Source organism: Lathyrus oleraceus, chromosome 7, assembly GCF_024323335.1.
Source record: "Lathyrus oleraceus cultivar Zhongwan6 chromosome 7, CAAS_Psat_ZW6_1.0, whole genome shotgun sequence".
Lineage (NCBI taxonomy): Eukaryota > Viridiplantae > Streptophyta > Magnoliopsida > Fabales > Fabaceae > Lathyrus > Lathyrus oleraceus.
The window spans coordinates 144,567,667-144,592,789 of NC_066585.1; the positions used below are offsets into that span (position 1 = coordinate 144,567,667).

The 25,123-nt window shown below is 31.4% G+C and overlaps 1 protein-coding gene across 1 annotated transcript in view; it reads right to left on the reverse strand.

Annotated features, from left to right (window-relative positions):
• The window catches only part of LOC127102490 (phospholipase D beta 1-like), a 29,028-nt gene extending 4,932 nt beyond the window's left edge, over positions 1 to 24,096 (reverse strand). Inside the window, exon 1 of the mRNA XM_051039857.1 lies at positions 23,838 to 24,096. Coding sequence (XP_050895814.1) covers positions 23,838 to 24,096 — 259 coding nt within the window. The remainder of the gene's footprint in view (positions 1 to 23,837) is intronic.
• Positions 24,097 to 25,123: the final 1,027 nt, after the last annotated feature.

Sequence of the window (25,123 nt, forward strand, 5' to 3'; positions counted from 1 at the left end):
TAGAGTATTATAGATGTTTATGGTGCTAATACCTTACCTTTGCATAACTAACCTCCAGACCCTTATCTCTTTTTATTAGTTTTGTTTTAAAACTTCTTTGGGTTTTATTCGTTCTTTTTCCCTTTCCTTTAGAAATAATAAAAGTGCGATGACGACTCTTGCTTTATGAGTTAAGTTAATCAATAGCTTAATCTCAATTTTGTTACCGCTACACATACAACAACAAAAAGAAAATCAAGTCAACAACAACAATATACAACAACAAGATACATTTATCTATAAATAAAAAAGGACATACATTTAGCAAAACAACAACAACAACGTACACAAAAATTAGGGAATAAGGAAGAAATAGAATATATTTATGTATGAAGAATAATATTGAGTCAATAGTGTAGAATGAGAAGTATAATAACGAAGAAGAAGAGAAAAAATGTGTGTTAGGGTTTTGCTATGACAGATATGGCGATACTCTCAAGAAGCGAGAGTTATTTCGCTTATATATGGGTAAACAATTTCACCATGGTCGTATTCAGAAATCGTGATGAAATGTAATGCCTTTCAAAATGGTTGACATTACCAACCATGGTGAAATGTATTTTAATTATATATATATATATATATATATATATATATATATAATATATATATATATATATATATATATATATATATATATATATATATATATATATATATATATATATATATATATATATATATATATATTATAAGGAAGACATTCATTGTAAAGAAAAAGTAGAAAATTATTGGAGTTTGGATTCGAATCCAGTCAATCCATGGATGTATAATCACAGTTATTTGTTTTGACCGTAATACAATGTCTTTTCATAAATATAAAAAAATAAAACGCGTCTAAAAGTGAACTATTATCACGGTTAACTGTAAAATCGTTGTAAGTTAGTGTTACCAAAAGTAAATTTTGTAGTAGCGAATTTGTTGAGTCATCATCATCACTATCATCATCATTATTTTAATCGATGATGATGATTATTATGATGAGAACGATGAAGACGATTCAAAATTTCTCAACAAAATTGACGTTTTACAATATAAACTAGAAGAAAATAAGTTGTTACTTTGAAGAACTTGGGGAATTGAACCAAATTTTATATGTTAAAGAATCATAGATGAATTACAAGATGGATGCAATTCGTAAAACATTGATTCATCTAAGTTGGATTTCAAATATAACCTAATTTTCAGATTATCATTTTCTAAATCAATTTAAATGAATGCATGTTTAGTGAGGGGTTAGTGAAGCAAACAATCTACATACAATATAATAAACTCAACTAGAATTAAAAAAAAAGGCAAACATTTTGAACAACAAACAACATATCAACTGATAAAATATTTCGCAAATGTACCTTTTATTGAAAATATTTGTGGAGAATGAAGACGAAAAAATGATCTACTTGTCTCGGAATGGAATCCATTATGAAAGGAGGATGAAGCTGAAGTGAGAGCGGTAAACTTGTGCTCCTTGAAAGGATGAAGCTCAAGTATGCCACTTTCACATTAGTTTCATTCTCCTTGTATTATTTCTTCATTGCAACAGAAATAATTTGTGAACTACACCTACAAGTCCAAATGTATATTATCATGTTAACCTTATTTGAAAACATAAACTAACATGAGATTGTAATTCTACAAACAATATGATAACCTAATTTGGAAACCTAAACTAGCATGACATTAACAACATGTTAACATAAACAAAATATAGTAAGAAGAACTATATTGAAGTGAGATTCATTTCAATAACATGGATTCAAGTGAGATTCATTTCAATAACAAAGATTTAAGAAGAACTAGTGTCATACATGGAACAAATATGATAAGTGAAATTCATTTCAATAAAAGAGATTCAAGTAGAGATAACCCAAAAAGCACAAAAATCATGCCAAATGAAAACCTTAAACCTAAAACCCTAAGCTTATGAAGAAGAAGAATGATAAAGCGTATGAAGTTGACTACCATGATGAAATGTCTTTCAATAAAAAAAATTCAGACGTTTATTATCAAGCCCTTAGTATCTTAACACATACACATCTAAAACATGAGAAGAATAACTAGCATTAGATATGTTACCGTAGATAAGTTCAACGAGGCTATAGAGCCTTTATAAACAAGAATAAAATATGCCCAAATAGAAGGGTAATCAAACTGAAAGAAAAACTTAAATCTTCAAGATCAGAAGCTCCCATTATCAATGAAGTCTTCAGACTTCATGTCCAATTGAATCCAAGATATTATCTCAGTCTTCATCTGAATCAGAGTCGCTTAATTCCATTAGTTATTCAACAATAACTTATATCTTTCTTATCTTCTTAGGATTCAAATTGGTGATCATTATCTTCTTAGTGCCAGGAGTCCCACTAGAAAGTTCAATAATGGTGATGTTTTTCCTAATATTTCCTGCTTCATTGACCTTATTTAAACAAGACTCAATCATATCACCAACATCCATGTGAACCATAATTATTTGATAGGTACGCTCCCATTAGATTGGTTAGATAAATCTTCAGAATTTTTATTCATGTTGAGAGGAATAAGCTTATAAGGACGAATTAGATGCATGTGGAAGAGAAAGATGTTAGGGTTTTGTTTTGAGAGTGAGATATTTGTGTGAAAACTTATATATACGTGTAAAACTTATCACCACGATTGTTAACAAAATTTGTAATAAAATGTAAGTACTATTTTGTAACGAAAAATATAAAAAAATGTTGGTGTTGAAAATCGAAGTAAGTAACTTTTCATATATCACAACTGTTGTTATTATGGATCGTGATGAAATGTCTTTCAATAAAATAATAAAAAAAATTAGCCAAACAAAAATAAAATATTACTACGATTTTTTAAAGGGCCGTTGTAAAATGGTGTTACAAAGGTGTATTCTATAGTATTGTCCGTCGTGGTTGCTCGCTAGAGCTCTGTTATGCATCGTCGCCGCTGTACTGCCGGCCTCCACAACCGCAATTGCACCGTCGTCGTTGCGATTTTGATGCCTTCTGCAAATCTCTTCACTGATTTTTCTCCAATTTTCCGATTTCTGCAATATTAAAATCAATTTTTTCTTCCTCACTTAAAATTTTAAAAGATACTTTTAACACTTTCATTTATTTTTATTAGGCATATCTTGCATTTTATTTGGTCAATCAAATATTTAAAGAGATTCTAATTAAATATTAAAACTAATAATACATCTAAATAGAGTTACAAATTTACAATACGTTATACTGTAAACTAATCCGAAGGTAGGGTTTAAGTTTGTGGATGGCATGCAATAGATTGATATGACGTGTTACTCTCATAATGATCACAAAACTATATCATAGTGGATGCCTGATTAAATAAAATATCAAAGTAGATGCTGCATTTGATTGATTTTTCGGTTGATAAAAAGGGCATAAAATTATACATTGATTGGAAAAAGAAGTGAATTATGAAGAAAGAGACCCACTATAATCTATATGATAAACTAAGAAAGTGATGGTGACAATATATTAGTGTACTTGTCTTAATCAATCAAATTAAGCACCAAGTGGAAGATAATATAGTGGATGAGAAGGAATGCCGAAAGCATTAATCTTAGAGCATTTCACATCCACTAAAGAAGGTGCCAAGAGAAAAACATCAATTAGAGCTAATCTTTGAAAAGAAAATTGATAAAAAGGTAAAGTTGCTGGATATAAAGACAAGCAAAAGGTCATTGTTTTCATGATATATATCTTCAAAAAAGATTTATTATAGATAGTAACAGATTCTGAAAGGTGTACAATATGATCATCTTAATCATGGAATTTCATAACACTCTAAAAACATGCTTAATAACCACATTTTTTAACCACCATTGTTATTCTTATGGTTGACTATTTTTATTCATCTTGGTTCATTTTTACTTGTTAAGTGAAGTTGCTTGGTGTACCAGTAGTTCATATTTATTCTTTATTCCTTATGTTATTAATTTCAAATTGCTCTAATAAATTGGTATAAAAGAGTTTTATTTACTTCTACCATTAATCTCTCATCATGACCAATGATAAAATTGAATAACCACCATAACAATATTGAAATGTTAGAGAGAGGATTCTCTCTCTAACATCCTATTCATCAAACCACAAACCAAATCAAAACAAGATTGGAAACCAAACCAAAATCAAGATTGAAAACTAAGAAGATGAATCAACCAAAATGAGCAAAGAACAACTCAGGGTCTGAATGGGTGAAGGTGACTAAAGGAGGGAGGGGTGATATACAACAAACTAAATGAGGCATGTAAGGTGGAGGAAAAAGGAGGTCAGAAATCGAGCAAATAGGGAGAAACCTACTTCATTTTCGTGATGGAATTTCCAGAAATATGTGGAACAAGGGAGCTATATGCTATATTCAAGGAATATGGGGAAGTGGTTATTCCATTAATGAAGAATATGAGGGAGAAAAGATACGGCTTTGCAAACACATGTCACTGGAAATAAGAAAATACATGCCATTGGCAATAAGAAAATACATGCCAATATTCCCAAATTCCAAAGAAGGATGAACAGAGAAGGAGGAGGAGAATGAAGAGAAAGGGAGCAAATCAACAACAAGCAAGCAAATGGGACAGGAAGATGATCATGGTCTGACATCTGAGGTCATCAAGGAAAAAGGGAGCCAGGGTACATGGAGGGGGAAACTGGCACATGCCCAAGAAATAAGGAATAAACAGAGGTACGAAGTAGGAAATCAATACACATAAAAGACAGACGATCTAAAGCCAATGTTTTCAAATTTTCAGTTTGACATAGAGGAGGACGAGTTTTCCAGGTCCAGAAAAGAATATGCATGCTTAGTGAAAAATGAGGGAATGATATATAATATGCATGAAGCTTTCAATATGGAAGGATATTTCTCAAACAAAGTTACTCATTTGGTTGCAAACAAATTCTTGATGGAAGAATTGGTCTAAGGAGAACATAAATGCATAATGGAATATGAGAGAGATTAGTTGGATCAATGTTTATCGAGATAAGAGACTAGAGGTCGGAGGATGTGGATAATGACTGGGTCATTTAGATTAGGTGTTATAGGGTGACATGCCATGCTTGGACCCCAAAGCTCTTTCAGTTCATCTCTACTCCTCTAGGAGACTATATGAGTGCAAATTTGAAGAAATAAGTAGGCAGTCGAAGATGGATGTAAGAAGGACCATGGTTAAAACTAAGTATAATTTGGCCCTCAATGAAACATTCAATGTGATAATCAACAAAGATATATATAAGATTAAGATTATTGCAGATTCATAAGGCCCGTTAAGGATTGTGATGCCAAAATAGACGGAGTCAGAATGAAAGAAAAATGAACCGGAAGAAAGGTCAGAAGATATGTCAGGCAAGAAAAATGGCGGTTCAAAGGATAGTTCAGCAGCAGCAGAAGAAGAAGAAGAAGAAGAAGAAGAAGAAGAAGATGACGTTCAAGTACTAGAAACTATTGGTGATGGGATTGGGGAGTCAAGCACATAAACTAAATCTAGTAAAAGTGAACTTGACAAAATATACAAGGTAGGGATGATAATGGTATTATAGGGAATGATGAGTTAGCAAAAAAGGCTATGGTTGTTTTTATAAGAGGTCGGGAAGGTGAAAGAATTCAGAATCTAAGGTCATATGTGCACGTGGCTCAAAGGAAGTTGAAACAAAGTAAAAATATGTCTTTGAATTCAACGGATTTCAGATACTTAAATGAGAAGGATGTGGTCAGTGTAACTAGATAAGTTTTAATGGAAGGGTCAATGGGCCAAAATATGGCATTGGGCTTCCAAGTTGTGAATAAAAAGAGAAAACAGAAAATAGTGACAAAATCAAAAGTGAAAAGAAGACTTGAACATATAGGTTGCCAAGACCCGACTCAGATGACATAAAGTGGCAATCAGGGTCAAAATGAAATGGGGAAATTGGAGGAAATTAAGAATTCTTATTTTTCAGCTTTCCATCCTCCTAAACCTAATTCTACGAATAATAATACCCTATAACGAAGACATAATGTCTCTTCAAAGGTAACATTTCCGTTATGCTCAAATTCAAGGGATTCTTAGGAGATATATTTATGAGGTTCAATCTTATGTTGTGACTCCACTACAAAATTGGAGATATTACAAGGAAATTCCAGATCTTGGGTGAATATTGATCAAGACAATGTAGGAAAGGTGTGAAGTATATTTTCACATATGGGAGTGGTAGGGAAAGAAAGGGAGGAAGTATGCGAAGACGAAATAAGATGCATGAAAGTAATAGATACATAAGCTAAGAAGATGAGGAAAGAGGCAAAAATAAAAAAAAGACATAATGATTGTAGTCACATACAATGTTAGAGGGTGCAAAACTCTCATTAAAAGAAAGAGAATTTAAGAATCAATAAATAAGGGCAAGGCAGAAGTGTATTTCATCAAAGATACAAATATCTAGATAATGAATGATGAAGTGGGCACAAGGTTTGTAGGGAGGTCAAGACATGGAATGGTAAACAAAATGAATTGTTGGGCAATTAGTGTGTATGGTAATATTGTTTTGAGTATGCGAAATTCAACCAATCTGCATCTTTTATGGTGAAGGTTATGTATGAATATAAGATTTATATTATAACAAGGTGTGTCATTTTATAAATGTTTACTCGTCTTGTCTTATTGATAGAAAAATAATATTACGGGCTAAGCTGGTAGAATTGAAAAGTAAGATTGGGGTGGGGGAGTGGTGTATAGGAGGGGACTTAAATTCCATAAAATAAATGAAGAAAAGAAAAGGTAGAAATAAAAGTTGGAAAGTAGGTTAGTTAAGTGACTTTAATGACTTTATAGAAGTAATGAAATTAGTAGAAGTACCACTACTGGGAAATAGGTTCACTTGGACCAACTTAGAAGGGTTACGATGAGTAGAATATATGGGTTTGTCTTATTTAAAAGTTTTGTTAAACTATGGAAAGTAAGTAAGCAAGAAACATGTCAAAGAGATATATCTGACTATTCCCATGTTTGGTTGAAAAGTAGTGATGTTAATTGGGGTCCTATCAATTGCTCTAATAATCACCACTTGTGCTCTCAAATCCGTGCTTCAATCTCCTAAAATCGTAATCCTTGGGAAAGTGCATAAAATACCTTTTTAAAGGCGTTAGAATGGACCAGAATGCGTCAAAAAAAGCCCAGAAAAGTGACCATCGCACGCGTGATATCCTACATCGCACGATGCAGCCGTAAATGTCATATCGCATGCGCGATGTTGCGTGATAGTGTATATGATTATTCCAGCAGTTGCACGCTTTTGCTCCCTTTATCACTCCAGTTTTCACTAAGTCCATAGTTTTCACAGTTAGCTATTCTTTACTCATTTTTTGGTCATTCTTCTTCATTTTTTATCAACTTTCATTTATTTTTATTCGATTCATCGGCTAAATATATGTAATGACGGGCTGTCATCATAACCTCAAGCTTAAATCATTGCTTGCCCTCAAGTAACTCACCTGCAACTGCATATTTCAACAGACAACAAGTCACACAATAACAATCAAACATCACCAAATTAAACATTTCTTTTACATGACCATTGTTCTAGCTCCCAACTTCTATCCGACGAATTTGGAAAAACGTCCTCAAGATTGACGAGTACTCAACCTGTCTCTTAGCTCACTATAACTCATTCAATGGATATGATGATCTCTGAATCAACATGCAAAATAAATTAAACTTAGCTTGATCATGTTTTAATATAGTTCATCATAGAAATCACAACACGCACATTAGAGGACTTTTCAGGTTGTAACTTAGCTTATGTTAGGGTAGGATATTTTTTAGGAAAGTAGGTTTAAACCTTTGGAATTAGGTTCCTAGTTCTCCTTCTATTATCATACCTCTTTGTTCCTTTTCTATAGTACTAGGTAGTTTTGATCCTTCTTATAATATCATTCTTTTCTTTTCCCATTCATTTTTTTTGAAGAAGTGTCTTTTTCCACTTTTCTTTCACAACAATTTTTGAAATTTTAGATCATATTCTCTAGTACCCCAACCCCAAACTTAAAACTTTTCTCACTTCCACGAGAAACCCCAAACTTAATCTTTTGCATATACTTTAGGAACTATACTTCTACCTAACTCCAAAGAGAGGGTGGAAAGAAAATATCTTTCGAGTAATATGGATAAGAATTTTAGGCTACGTCACTGAAAGAAAGATTTAGGCGCGAAGTGGTTAGCAATGGATATAACTATTACTACATGATGGTTTACAAAGACTCAAAGTTTTTAAACAAAAAATTGCCTCAATGTGTGTTGGTCAAACCAGATAACTTAATATGAAAGAGATCAAACTAGATAAGAGAATAATACAAGGATACACTCATAAAGAAAGAAAAGTGAACAATGGAAATATTTGTCTCACACCTTACTAGATGAGGTATATATAGATTAAGTACATGTCTGTTGATTCTTTTCTCATCCTTCACCTTCAAGTTGCTAGGTGCTATTGTGATGATCAAGTTTCTTTTGGATCATCTATTCAATACTAAAGTGCTAAACTTGCAATTTGAAAGAAACAAAACAACTATAAACTTGTTTATCAAAGATAACATGGGTCTTCATGGAAAGGTTATTCTTGAGTAGATACTTCCTCTTGAGATTATCTTGAATATAAAATAAATTATGCAAAACAAAAACTAATTAAAATTGATAGGTTGTCTCCCATCCAACGCTTCTTTTTCGTCAATAGCTTGATGATAGAAATTAAAGGTCCGATAATATTAGGGAGGAGTTTCCACTTGTAATCTCTCCTCCATAATAATGCTTAAGTCATTTGCCATTCACTTTAAAAAATTTATAAGCACGGTTCAGTTATGCTACTTGCAATTGTAGAACTAACTCTTTTACCTCAATAGCATCGTCATATGTCCTTGTTTCCTCAATAGATTATACCTAAACTTTCCTCATTGGCGATGAAAGATTCTTTTCCTTGAAAAAAATTTCTACCAATTCATCAATCACATCAATTTGGTAACACTGTAACTCTTCGTGCACATGCTTCAACGAGTCCTACAACATTTTCATATCCAATAATTTGTTTTGTATCGTCAATATAAATTAAGTTAAGGTCTCTTCCAACGATGATATTTTGAATTTTGTGTCTGTTTGAGTTGCTCTTAGATTGGAACTCACAATTACGGATTGTACTTCTCCTCTAAGTAAGTCTTCAATACAATCACCTACAAAATTCTCTTGCCCACAGTTAGTACATAATACTAATATTACCTCATTTGAAAATTCCTGTGTGGTGCCTGTTTTATCCAATTTTTGATTTGATACTTCCAGCTTGGTGATAAGTTTTTCATATCCTCCTAAAGTTAATTCACTATGAGATTTATTCTTGGTTTCTAATGTGTTCAACCCTTTGGTATTTGCAAAGTTGTACTCATTCAGACTCATTTTCTCTATCAGCTCTTTTACCTGCGGTTCAGTTAGTGTTCTTACTGTCCCACCCGCGGATGCGTCTAAAAGCATTTGAACTTTTTCTTGGAGGCCCTTTACAAAATTCTATATTTACTCTATGTCGCTCATATTGTGATTAGGGCATTTGCGTATCAATAACTTAAACCTCTCCCAAGCATCGTAAAGAGATTCGTTCTCTTGTTCCTCGAATTGCATGGTTCCAACTTTTCTTTCTGTGAACTTTGTTGTAGTGAAAAATATTTCCAAAAATTTGTCTTCTAGTTCTTTCCAAGTTTTGATTACCCCATTTGGCAGACATAATAACCAATTTTTTTCTCTACCGACTACCAAGACGCTTAACAATTTGAGTTTTACCTAGTCTTTTATGATACCCTCTGGTTGGTGCATTGATGTTATCTCATGAAACCTAGCCAGATGTTCCCATGGGTCACTATTTGTGTTCTCGTCAAAAGGTTTATCCATTAAATCTGAAAGCATAGAGCATTTGATGTTGAAATTTGCAAGATCAGCAGGAAGAAATTCCCTAGAAACTTGTGATACGCAAGTAGGCCTGCAGAAGTCCCCCATAGTTTGGGCTATTGGTTGTGCTATAATAACTTGTCAGCACCTGTCTCCTTCACTTTACCAACAACAAAAATACCACAGTAGAATTATGATAAACAAGAAATTAAAACACAAATTAAAAACAATTGCATAAACGATGCCTTGAAGAAAAATCAACAGTCCCCAACAACGGCGGAAAAAACTTGATGACTTCTCGGAAAGTGTACCGGTAATTTCGAAGTAATAAAAAGGTCGAATTCATAGGCACTGCCTCCAAGCAAAACAAAATGTGTGCAATTTATAAAAACTAGTAAAACGGGGGAGGGAGGGGTCGAGTTTCAGTGTAAAAAGTAAATAAACAAGTAAAGAATGTCACGAAAGCTGACAGGTTGTGTTGTAGAATCCCTTATTCCTCTATTGTTGATGTTTGATGCCTTGTATGAATGATCTAATCACTATAACCTCACGGAGAATTAACAAAATCGTTATAGCTGATCCCTCATGAAATAACTCACTAACCATTATTCTGAGCTTTCTATCCCTAGTCCGCCAGCATAAGCAGGGTTAGGTGATGTATAGTATGTTAAATTTCTATGCCAGTACTTGGGGTCTCCTATCCCTATTCAACCAACGTAAGTACAACAGTTGCCCTAGGTCCAACACATAGACTAAGGGTCAGTATTTCCAATGTGCCCAAAATCATATTAAAAGAGTATCTCACATAAAAAGCATTACGAATAAGAAGCAATTGAATAAGATTATAGATCAATAGGTTCATACAATGGTCAAATCAATATAGAATCCAACAATATAGAAATAGGTTCATCCTAACACAACCTAACCTAGAAGGATTTCGCTACTCATAGTGCAATTAAAAATGTCATAATTGATTGACAAAAATAACATAAGAAATCCCTTGAAGATATGGCCTTTGGTGGCTTCAAATGCTTATAAAATCACCATTTGTGCTCTCAAATTTGTGCTTCAATCTCCCAAAATTGTAACCCTTGTGAAAGTGCACAAAATCCCCTTTTTAAGGTGTCAGAATGAACCATAATGCATTAGGAAAAGCCTAAAAAATGACCATTGCATGTGTGATGCATCTTTAAATGCCCTATCACGTGCACGATGGTGCGCGAGATTATTCCAGCAGCTGCATGCTTTTGCTCCCCTTTTCCCTCCAATTTTTACTAAGTCCATAGTTTTCACACTTAGCTATTTTTCCCTTAATCTTTGGTCATTATTCTTCATTTTTGCTCGATTTTCACTTATTTTGCTTCGATTCTTCGACTGAATATATGAAATGATGGACTGTCATAAGGTGCATGGAAGATGAGTGGAAAGATATTGAGGAGTCTGGTAAAAAGGCTTATGTGATTAAAGAGAATCTTAAGAGATTAAGGGATATACTAAAATAGTAGAATAAAGAGGTTTATGGGTGGATTAATTTGAAAATGGATGAGTCTATTAAATAGTTTAATGAAATGAATTTATTGTTAGTTGATATGATCAAGATGTAGATGCTGAATTAGTGGAGAAGAAGAGTAAGATTAACTCTGTGTGGTGCAACTTACATAGAAGGGGAAGTTTATTGTTACAAAAATCAAGGCATAAATGGACAATTGAAGGGGACCTTGACACAAGATATGTTCATAATATTTTGAATTTAATAGGGAGAAGGAATGATCCTTTGTCACTTGAAACTCCTAGAGGTAGAATAAAGGGGGTTAAGAAGATGAAAGAAGATAATGTCAAAAATCTTAGCCTTAAGATTGAAGAGGGTGTTGGGTCAACTGATAGCACCAAGACAAACTACATTTATTCCAGGGAGACAAATATTAGATGTTGTAGTGGTTATTAATGAAATTGTATATTTGGAAAAAAGGGGAATAAATGAGTGTATGATGCTAAAGGTAGATTTTGAAAAGGCATATGATTGGAAATCTTGGAACTACTTAAGATATATGTTGAAGAGATTACAATTTGGAGTAAAGTAAATGAGGTGAATGGGGGTATGTATATTTGAATCTAATTTCTCAATAATAGTAATTGGAAGCTCAATTGAGGATTTTAAGGGTAACAGGAATCTTAGGTAGGGGAACCATTGTGCCCTTTTCTTTTCACCATAACAGTTGAGGGTTTATCACGTTTGGTGAAGCAGACAGATGAAATGGGTGACTTTAAAGGTTTTTGAATCAATGAAGACGTGTAATACCAACTATTATAAATTGTGTCACGATTTTTCTTGTAGGTTGAGCAGAATTTTCTCCCAACTTTCTTCTTTTTCTTCCCTTTTAACAACTTTGTTTCTTCTTTCATATAATGCTGGTTTTTTTAAGACCAAGTAATTATTCACTAATAACAACTAAATATAACTTAATTTGATTTTAAAATTACTTGATGAATGGCTGTCATTACCAACCAATGTTTTATGAAATTAAATTTTTTTATATATATTCTAACGAAATACTTTACATCCCTAAAAAATATTATAAATTTGATTATTATATTTAGGGTTAATTACAGTTTTGATTCGCCTATTTTACCCCATTCATAGAATTAGTCTCTATATTTCAAATTCAAATAGTTTTCTCCTCTCTTCGTAAATTTTTACCATGAAAATTACACTACTATGGAAAATACATATGACAACAATTGTGAAATACATATAATGGCAGTTGTATGTCTGTTGTTAGGTAGCGTTTGATTTTATGTATGTTGCTATCCACCATGAGCGTATGACTGTGGTGATAAACTAGTTAGCGTGCTACACATCACAACGACTATCTTAAACAATTGTTTTTATACGTATTTAGGTCATTGGTTTGAAACTCAGCAACTGTAGCTTAAATTGAATAAAATTAACATTTCACGACGGTTATGAAAGATAACTATTGTGATATGTATATATGAGTTTATTATAAAATATATGGATTGCTTGATTTTTACTACACCTGACTAAACAAATACAACATTCAAATTGATGTAGAACATAAAAGTATGATAAATTAAATTATTCTTGAAAAACATCTTAAACGAATAATTTCTTTTCAAATTTCATGCATCTCGTAACTTATCTCTCGCTCTTTAAGATATAGAATTTGATTCAATGACCTAAGTACTTCATAGGAACGATTCCTTCTTTTCTAGTTTATTTTGAAAAACATCAATTTGTTGACTAATTTAGGTTCATCATCATCATTGACATCATAATAATCATCAACATGATTTAAAATAATAATAATGATGATAATGACGATGATGAGTAAGAATTAGTCAACAAATTGATGTTTTTCAAAATAAACTAGAAAAGAAGGAATCGATGTTATGAAGAACTTAGGTCATTGAAACACATTCTATATGTTAACGAATGAGACATGAATTATGAGATGCATGTAATTCTAAAAATATTGATTGATCTAAGTTGGTTTTCAAATAAAAGTTAATTTTCAGCTTATTATTTTCTAAATAAATTTAAATGAATGCATTTTCAGTGAAGTGTTAGTGAAACAAACAATCTACATACAATATAATAAACTCAACTGGATCTTCTACCAATTTGCATAAGAAATTAATACTGCAAGATTCGGAAAAACAAAACATTGCTAAGTTGCAATAAGATATTTTCTTGTAACTTAGTAATGTTTTGTTCTTGTTCTGAGAAACATTTATCAACCACAACAACATTTATCACAAAATAACAACAACATAAAACAGCATGTCAACTCATACAATGTTTCACGAGCGTATCTTTTATTGAAAAGATTTGTGGAAAATGAAGACGGAGAAATGATCTACTTGTCTTAGAATAAACTGAAGTTGATCTATTTTGTGTTGCTATGAATAAAAAATACAAGGTGAATGAAGCTTCGACAATAACTTCATTCTTCTTGTATTGTTTCTTCATAGCAACATTAACCATTTGTGAATCACAATCATACTTTATGACTTAACAATGCTTTATTTTTGTTTTGAGAAACATTTATCAACAATAATAACAACATTTATCAACATTTATCAACAAAACCACAACAACATACAACAATATATCATCTCATAAAGTGTTTCACTAACGTACATTTTAATGAAAAGATCCATGAAAAATGAAGGCGTTCTTCATGTATTGTTTCTCCATAGAAACACATTGAACAAATATGGTAACTGAGATAACCCAAAAAACATGATTATCATGACAGGTGAAAGTGGAACGATCAAGAAGAAATCGTATGAAAAACAAAGATATATGGAAGAACTTATACATAGAAAAATGGAAGAAAGCATATGAATAACATGGAGGAAAGCTTATGAAGAAGAATAAGAATGATAAAATGTATGAACTTGACTACCTTTTAGTATGAAGAAGCTTATGAAGACGAGTTTGCTGCATTTGGAAGAGAGAGATGTTAGGGTTTTGTTTTGAGAGTGATGACTATTCTATGCGAAAGCTTGATAACATCGCTTATGTATATATGTAAAACTTATCATCATGATTGCTAACAAGAACCGTAAATAACCGTGGTAATATGTATTTTAATATTAATATATTTATAAGATTATAAGGACAAATCATTTTTGTAACAAAAAATATAAAAAATTATTGGTGTTTGGAATCGAAGCAAGTAATCTTTTATCTATCACAACGGTTGTTATTAAGTACCGTGATTAAATGTCTTTCAATAAAATAATAAAAAATTCAACACGAAAATGAATTATTACTATAGTCGTTTGTACGACCATAATAATATGATGTTACAAAATGTATATTTTGTATTAGTGTCAATTACATATAATTTATTTATTTTATCTTTAAAGTTGTTCAACGATATTTTTTGGGCTCCCTTTCATATTTTACACCAAAAAATTAATGACATTTTAATTTTTTAGGGACGTGTAATTTATATTTTTCATCTTTAAAGTTCTACAAAAGTTTTTAAATGATGATTTCTCATGCTATAACAAGTGACACATTATTTAAAAGTAGACGTATAATCAACTTTAAGTTGTGAAAAGAAAATCAAAATTATTTGAATTTAAAATAGGAGAACTAATTTTATGAATGAGTTAAAATAGTTGAACCAAAATTATAACTAAATCTTATTTTTAATTAATTTATTACAATTAATTTGTTTTATTTTGTAAAAGTGCTGCAAAATTTAAATACACTCATCAAAGGGTAGAATAAAACAAATCAACAACATATTTAATAAATAGAAAGAAAATAAAAATAATATATATATAGAATATATATATATATATATATATATATAGATATATATATATATATATAATATATATATATATATATATATATATTATATATAGATATATATATATATATATATATATATATATATAATATATATATAATATATATATATATATATATATATATATATATATATATATATATCTTTCAAATAATTAGCAATGTTATATCTCTTAGTTCAATATATTCATTTTTCAATAAGATGAACTTTGTCATTTAAAAAGAGATAAAGATGTAGCTTTTTGTATGGTTTTTATTATATTTATAAAAAAATTGTTTAATCCAAAAAAAATAAGTCATTAAAATTTAAATATTTTTATTCATAAAAGTGCTATGGCAAGGGTTCTAAGTCAGTAAAACAAATTAATCACTACATAACCACATATTATTAAATAAAATACAAATATATATACTCATTATGGCCCCCCAAAATTAGCAAATTATTATTCTTTTTAATTAAATCATTACAATTAATTAATAAAGAGTAAATTAATAAATTTAATTATTTTTATTAAAATAATATTTTAAATAATCTATTTGTTTAACTTAACATAGTATTTATAAGATTTTATAATATTTTTTGTTAGTTAACTTTTTTTTCATGTTACTATATTAATTTTCAGTAAATTTTTTAGATGAACTTTTTTAATAATAAATATTATTATATGTTTTGTGATAAAAATATATATTAATATATATGAGTTTTAAATTTATTATCTTCAAAATCAAAGATTCATGAATTTTAAAGATTATTTTTTTAATAAAAAAATATTGTGTTTTTAATTAACGATCTAAGTGTTTATGGTTAAAATCATACTTCTAAATTATTTGAAACTGCATATATAATAAATTGTAAAACTATTTTTTTTTAAAGTAAATAGAATATAATAAAATTAAAACCTTATAACAAAATAAAATTGAACCATATAACTAATGAATTCATTGTAGACTATCCGGTGCATGTCATTTTTAGTTATGGATGGTCATGAAGTGAACAGAATGAATTTGTCATTCTGTGAGGGAACACATGAAATCAAACCATCTGGCTTTCACGTGGATGTGGCATAAGGCGACATATTGCTTTGTTCAAGTGCTTTTAATATCATTTCTATGATTATTGAAAGTTTGAAAGGACAAATATATACGACGAGTCGACAACTTTGTCTTTAAAAAATAATCATGTTATAACTTATAAGACGAAGTACGTACCTTGATATCTGCCTTGTTTAGTCTTTATTGCCAAATTTGTTAGAAACATAAAATGTATTTAATGATGTTTTTGTAATGAAATAATTTTTATAATGATGATTACTATCAAATAAATTAGGGTAATGCTAATTTGTGCCCTTAGGACACAAGTTAAGAGATGAATATAGAAACAAATTCTTGGAAAATGTGTATTGAATTTATTAAAAACTTATCATTAATAATTTTATTTATTTTTCCAAAACAATTTTTTTATTTGTGGGTTTCTTAACATGTGCCCTTGGGGCACAAGTTAGCATTACCCAATAAATTATTGAGTTGAGTCACTTACTAAATTATTTTTTTCTAGTTTTTCTGCATGTTAAGTATGTAATTTTTTTTTTGGTATAAAGTATGTTGTAAGATTTGATAGAGGCGAATCTGATAGTAATTGAAGTAGATAATTGTCAAATGAGTTAATTTTAGGGAGGCACTCTACTATCGTAAGTAAATTGAATTAAAGAAATTCAGAGTGAATAAAATGCAGAGAGAAACTCTACCGAATTTGATCCATCTTCTTCATCTTTCTTCCAAAACCCTAATTCTCCTTTATTCCAAAACCCTAATTCTCCTTTCTTCCTAACTCACTTTCACATATTCTTTTTCTTGTAAATCATTGTGTGGTGGAATCATCTTGCAATCAATGTATGGGTGAATCACTCAAGTGAAGAGTGGGAACGAGATAACGATAAATCAAAAAGATTGATTCTCGTTCAATCAAGATTGATCGGATTATCTCCAAGATTAGGGTTAATTCCAACATCTGGTATCTAGAGTACTAGTTGTGATTCTGGGAAGCATGGCGCAATGACTTCTCATCCGAACAGACATTTTCCAGCAAATCTTCTAAACTCGAATGGTAAGAATTATGAAAATTAGTTTAAGCAGATAAAAGTTGTTTTCTGTTATCGAGTTCCTATCCCTCACCATCCTTGAGTTTATACGGATCCATAACCAAAAGCAACAACCACGCAGAAGAAGGCACATCAAGAAGAAGAAGGCTTGAAGTTCGTGGCTCTCATCTCTCATTCAAAGCTCATAGAAATATACACTCAACTCTCAGAAGAGAGAATAGAAGAAGAGAAGAAGAAGGAAAGAACGCAAGATCAAGAGCATGCCTATTTTCCGTTGTCGTCGCCATTATATCCATCATCGTCTCCGATGGTAAGTGCTCCTTCTTCTTTGCTTCGCCTTATTTTGAGTTACTACAATGTGGCGGAAGTCTTAGGAAATCAAAGCCCCGTTGAATTGAGCTTTGATTCTTCCTTTTGGAGATTTAATTTGAGATTGTAGGTGTGAGGGTTCTTGAGCATTTAGGCTCGGTTTATGGGATTTGGTACGAGTCAGTGGGAATCAATGAAGGATTTAGATAGAGTGCAGTGAAACGGTTTGAGTGGTGTAAGATTCGAAGTGTTTGGCCCTCTGTCGGCGCCGAAGGCAATTGTCGGCGCTACGGAGGAGGGTGTCCAGGCCAAGGTTATGAGGTGGTGGGTTACGTTTATGAACGTGTTATGTGAGATTGGATTGAACTCCCTCCATTCATAAGGACAGATTGGGACAACCTTGACATTAGGTCCTTCATAGATTACTCTTCGCACCTTGTCATCACTATGTGCACCTCACATGCCAAAGTTGTACAAGGCCATGTGCCTTGCGCCCCTCGGGCCCAATCAACTTGTTATTTGCACTCCAAACCAGATTTACACCCCTTTGCTCAATTATTCCCTCTTATTTGATATTAGTATTTTTTTTCTCCCTATTATTTTCTATGGTTTTTTTTTTATTTTATACTTCACATTGTGTTAATAATTTAACGTGATTTAATTCTAACTACTAACTTTTAATTCTTTTTATTTTCAACCTTTTATTCATTTTTTTATTGCTTGATTGATTAATCTTCCACACTTCAAATCATTGATAGATGGACGTTTCAATTTATTCATTCTTCTTTGATTCAAACATGTCAATAAATGACCATTGGATCATTTTTGACACTTTGAATCATTTATAGGTTATCCCTTAATGCGCCATATTTTGAGACCTTTGATTTGTGGATAGATAATCTCGAGTAATCATTATTTTCTTACAAATTAACATCTAACATCTAACTTCTAACATTTACATTATGCAATGCTAACTTCTAACTTCTAACATTTAAATTCTCGCAATTTAATTCTTGTCCATTAGTATTCATGCACTTTATGTTTGTATCTTTTTATTGCTCACTTGTTCTTATCTTGACATATAATCAAAATGAACAAAAACATGATAAAATGGAAAATACTAAAAAGACTTAATTTTAAGGATATTGGACCATGGACTTGATGTTTGACCTTAGCATTAGACATAGAGTATTGTGGACAATATGGACCTTGTGTGTGACCTAAGCTTGGAGACTTAGAGGACTTGTTTGTACCCTTACTTGGAACTTGGACCATTGTGATTGACCTATGCAACTTGGAGTATTATGGACTTGTAATTTTTTATTACAAGAGAGAATTCATGGCACTACCTTAAGGAGACATACTTTGTAATTCCATTATTCACTTGTTAGCTTAGGACACAATGCACACACAAGGCTTTTTCTTGTGCTACATTATAACGAGACCCTTTTATTTATCGCAATTTCCCTTATATTTTTCATGTATCCCTCTCCCCACTTTGGTGTACTTTCTACTCGCTTTACTTTGCCTTGTTGTTGCTTTTTAGCCAACCTTAGGAGTTAGGATCGTCACCATTTCTTAATAAGAAAACAAACCCTTGATCCAACGTCAAGCGATATTTTCTCAAATCAAGTTCAAAACACAATAAAATGTGATTAGGATTGTACGCCACAAGCCTTAAGTGGTAGAGAAGGGATGAGAATGGATATTTCTTACCCTCATTCTGAGTATTTTGAACACAAGACGCTTGGCTTGGTAGTTCGAAATAGTCACCTTTACCCATAGTCTTTAGTGCAATCCGAACTCAAGAACAATCTCTTTCCAAAACCAAGAATCAAAATCAACTCATCAAACCCTTTGTTTGTGCCTTAGGGAATCACTCCGAAAATCCTTTTTCAAAGTATAAAATCAATAAAACAATCAAATACTTTTTACCACGAACTACGGGACTCTGATTTCTCACTTCAACAAGCGAGCATACGTAGGCATGAGGACCCAAATCCTTGGCGAGAATACTAATAAAAAACTCATTTCCACTACATAAACCTTTAGCGAGTAAACATTAAGATAACAACACCCATTAAAGCATAGACATCCTAGATGGTTCCCATCGAGTACGATGGATGTGAGGGGTGTTAATACCTTCCCCTTGCATAACCGACTTTCAAACCTGTTCGTGGTTTCAATGACCATTATTTTGGGGTTTTCTCGATATTTTCTCTTTCCTTAAGACGTTGATGGGCGTCAGCGCTATGAAGGGGAGACTGTCATGGTTTCCAGGCTTGGTTTTCTAAGTCGATCATCACTATAAGGAAGGGCTAGGAGTTCTAAGAAGGTGACAAGCATCACCATGGTGACATGTTACCCGTCATGCTGTCAGAAGGGGTATTCTCGTCCCTGTTGTGTGGTTCAAGTTATCAGTTCGGATTTTCGATGTTGTTCTGTTGTTAGGGTGATGAATGGCTATAGTATGGCTGTGTTGGTGTTGTTAATTAGTTATTATGAATTTAATTAATTAACTATGTTAGAAATATTGTTGTTGAATGGTAATTCTCTTGTTTACATGTTGTCGTATATGTTGTAGCTATGGTATGAGATATATACAGTGTTATTTTGTGCTATTACATGATGCGAACATGATTAGTATTGTTATTAAAATACATGAGTATATGATGATTAATTATGTATTGTTGGTGTACATTGTTGTTATTATTGATGGATAGTAATTCATAAGTGAAAATTATCATTGTGTTTCAATGCATATTGTTTATGGTCAAAAGCGGGGCCTTAAGAAATGTTATTGTTATTGCATTTGTTTGTATGGACATGCATCATTGTGTTGTGTAATACCCTAACTTTTTATCGAGTATTTTTATTTAATTTTTGGTGTGTTTTATTTATTATACTTGAATTTTTGTGCTTTTTGGTGTATAGGAGTATTTTGATAATTTTATAATTACCTGGATTATAGAAATGGAGAATAGAAAAAATAAAACAGAATTATTGAGGTTATTAGAAATAATTGAATATATTTAATTATTTTGTGATAAGTTGAGAGAGTAGAAAATTAAGGAAATTTGAATAAATATTTATTTAAATTAATTATTTATTTAAATTAAATATTTATAAATTTTAAATTAAAATATATGAAAATTTTAGAGTAAGGAGCGAAATTATAATATTTAACAAAATTTGAGGATTGAGGTGTGGTAAATAAATGTTGAGAGGAAAATTGAGAATTTACTAAACCTGTTAGGTTATTTAAATTAAAAAGTTGGAATGTGAGAAAGACTTATATGTAAAAAATTTAGAGAAACAGAGAAGCGGCTGCTAAGAAACCCTAAGAAGAACTCTAGAAAGGAGAAGAAACAATTTAACCATAAAATTTGCAATTACAAGGTAAGAGGGAATTATCTTATTGATTGGTGATTTGGGCACCCAAGACGGTGAGGATTCCTTACCCTACCATCAACGCATTGAGCTAATGCAATTTTTCCCTTATTTCTTATTATCCGAGTAACTTTGACCAAATAAGGTTTGGGCAAAACCTTATTGGTGTGATTGATGAGTTGTGTGTTTGTTTGATTGCTTTGAGACCCAAAAAGGAGATTTGGGATAAATCCCCAAAGGTCTCTAAAGTGTTGTTGTTTGTATATTTACATAGCTTGTTGTTGACTATGATGTTATAGCTATGAATTTGTGTATTTTTTTTGTTGTGATTACATTTTGAGTTGGAATTTTGTCTAAAATTTCGAGCGACTCTTTTTGAGTCATTTGGTTCCCCAAACTTTTCTATCTGTAGAATTGTGTGTTTTCCCTCTTTTTCCTAGAATTGTAACAATTTTTTTAAAAAAATTCTCAGATCCCATAAAAATTATTTCTTAAAAAAAATGATACCTTTTTCGTTAAAAGAAAATAAATAAAAAATCAAAAAAGTTGACAAAAATAAAAAATCAAGACTTTTTTGAAGAAAAAATTTCGAAAATCAGTTCGTCAAGGGTACCACTTGTGAAACCTTTAAATTTAGAGTACTTTGGATACTTTATAGTACTTTTAGGGTACTCTATAGTCATTTTTGAGAACTTAGAGGTAATGAGATGTTTTGAGTTTCCCTGAGAAAGTTTGATGAGCTTGAGGTTTGGGTAACAAAATAACTTTGCCCTTTTTGATAATAAAAAATAAATTTTTAAACCATAATTTTTAGTATAGTAATCCGGAGGGATTACAGCGACGGTCTTAATTGCCGATTTTTAATGAATAGTAATTCGAAAGGATTACAGTGACAATATGTAATTCACAGCCTATAGGTTCAAGAGTGGAACCTTCTAATGATGTTTTTGAAGATGTTGATGATGTTTATGACGTTGATAATGTTTGTGATGTTTGTGATGTTGATGATGTTGCATGTTGATATTTTACATGATTCTGCATGTATTTATTTCAGAGTTAGGTAATACTTAAGTCCAGTGACAGCCTAGTTCAGAGATGGACTATGGCGGTCTCACGTCCAGAGAGGGACACGATTCAAGAGGAACCGGAGACATGGGTAAATCAGTAACATACCTCTAATCCCCAAAACTAGATACCACATGCATTTTAGATAATGAGTTGGTGGAATTAGCATTTTTATAATTATTTGACTTTCATTGTGTTTTCGTATGAAAGGTGTACTTGTGAATTTGTTAATTATGGTATTGTTACTAAAATTCACCGTGTATATATACATATATATATATATATATATATATATATATATATATATAATATATATATATATATATATATATATATATATATTATATATATATATATATATATATTATATATATATATGGTGAATGAGAGCATAAAGAAATCCAATGAAAAGCAAAGAAGGCAAGAATAGAATATAATTGTTATACCAAGTGCTTAAAAATAAACAAAACACAAGCATGAATAATGAAGGATACAGAGTGAACACAAAATACTTGACATGCTACAAAAGTGACATGATTATGTGTTATATGCCTTTGGTGCTCCCAAATTGCTGCACACGCATGTGCTCAATCAAGGTGATAAACAAAGTACCACCACACAAACCAAAAATAGGGATGAAAACATAACAATGAAACACAATCAAGAATATTGCTAACAATGTAACATATTTAATCATAATTCATGAGAGAAATAGATAACAAACTGACACATCAATCACTTTAGTTCAGAAAAACTGAAGATAGTCTAAAGTCACTATAAGCATATAAATTAACATACATCAGTTGGACATTTTTGGAAGTGAATATACATGAACTATCTAATACATCAAGAACATAATTATATGGACCATAAACAACATGCAAAAGGAAAAGCTTACATAAAAAAATGGAAACTGAAACGATAATACCTTGCTTATGAGATTATGAGGAATGCATTCTTATGAAGTATGACTTTTAAGGAAGGTTAGATGGACAATGTATATTCAAAGTGAATTAACATAAAATTTAGGTAAGTGTTGAGATGTCAAGAATCCCTAATTCCCTTCGAATGTTAAAGAAGGATTCGGCGCAAGTGGTTTTGTAAAAATATCGGCAAGTTGATTTTTACTATCAACATGCTCAAAAACGACGTCATGATCGCGTAGGAAATAATGACGAATATCAATATGCTTAGTATGATCATGTAGCACCGGGTTCTTAATTAGGTTAATAGCACTAGTGTTGTCACACATAATTGAAATACGGCTTAGCTTTATATCAAAATTAAGTCATTTCTTTTTAAGCCACAAAATCTGAGACAAAAACTACCAGCCGCTACGTATTCCGCCTCGGCAGTTTACAACGCAACCGAAACTTGTTTCTTGCCATGCCAACTAACTAAGGAATTTGAAAATATGTGACAAGCTCCACTAGTACTTTTCCTGTCCGATTTGAAATCGGAAAAATCAGAATCGGTGTAACCAACTATGCTACAATCACTTCCTTTAGTATACCATAGCCCATAATTCAAAGTACCATGAAGATACCTAAAAATACGTTTGACGGCTTTGAGATAGATTCATTAGGAGCCGAATGATATTGGAAACACATATAGACACTAAACATTTAATCTGGCCTATATGTAGTGAGATATAGAAAAGAACAGATCATACCTCTATATTTCTTTACTCCCATATCCTTACCATTTTCGTTTCTTTCCAAGTTACTGTTTGTAGTCATCAGAGTGTCAATTGGATTTGCATCAACCATTTCAAATCTCTTTACAAAATCCTTACAATACTTGGTTTGACAAACAAATGTGCCTTCATTAATTTGGTTGATTTGAAGACCTAGGAAGTAATTTAACTCTCCCATGAGGCCCATTTCAAACTCTCCATGCATAAATTTAGAAAACTCTTTGACAAGTTGCATATTAGTAGATCCAAAAATAATGTCATCAACATAAATTTGAAATATTCCAAGCAAGCATAAGCTAGAGATAGTATAACATACATGTGAAGATATTTAGATAAGGTCACTACAATCACTTTAAATGAAATACACATTGGTTATCACTTGAAATTTTCATAAGTGAACACTCATAACATATATCATACAAAGTAAAAGTTGAAAAGATATTACCTCACCGTACGAATAACGGAGGATGCACATGAATTCCACAAGAAACTCTCGAATGAAAGTTGGAATAAATGCAAAACGTTCCATACAACCTTTAAAAAACAACAATCTTACCACTTTTCTCTTTGACAAAGTACTTGAAAGTATGATTAATAATGTATCCAAGAAGATTATTAATTTGATGATCATTGGAGGTCTCCAAGTCAAAGATAAATCATCCACTGCAGCTGGACTTTTAACCTTCTCCTTTTCATAATCGTTATCTTCTTCCTTCTCACATTCCACCATTTTAGGCTGATCAATTCCTTTTTCGGTTTCATTGAGACTGTCTTGTGAAGATATACATAGAAAAGAAACACATATCTTGACATTTCTCGGATAAAACATTAATAGTAATCAACATACTTTTACCAATTAAAGAATACTAGAAGTTGATTCCTTTTGGTTACATAACCCTTCTTCCTTTCCATAAAGTCAACGAAATAGGGAGATGTAACACATCACATGCCTTAAGTATCCACAAACAAGATCACATACTCTCTTCATAGGTCTAAGACATTTATCTTGTAAAATCAACAACAAGTACTAGGTACCCGATCTTCATTGGGTCCTTGGGGTGAGTAAAAACAAGGTTGCATTTAGGCAACCATTGAAAGGCTCCGTTAGGAACTAAAAGTTTCCTAAATTTGCATTTCTCAATAGTATGACCATTCTTGCAACAATAGAGATAAGACAAGTTATGATGAGATGTGCCTTTTCTATTAGACTCCTTTTTAACAAATTTATGTTTCTTATATGAATGGTTCAAAGACATTTCATA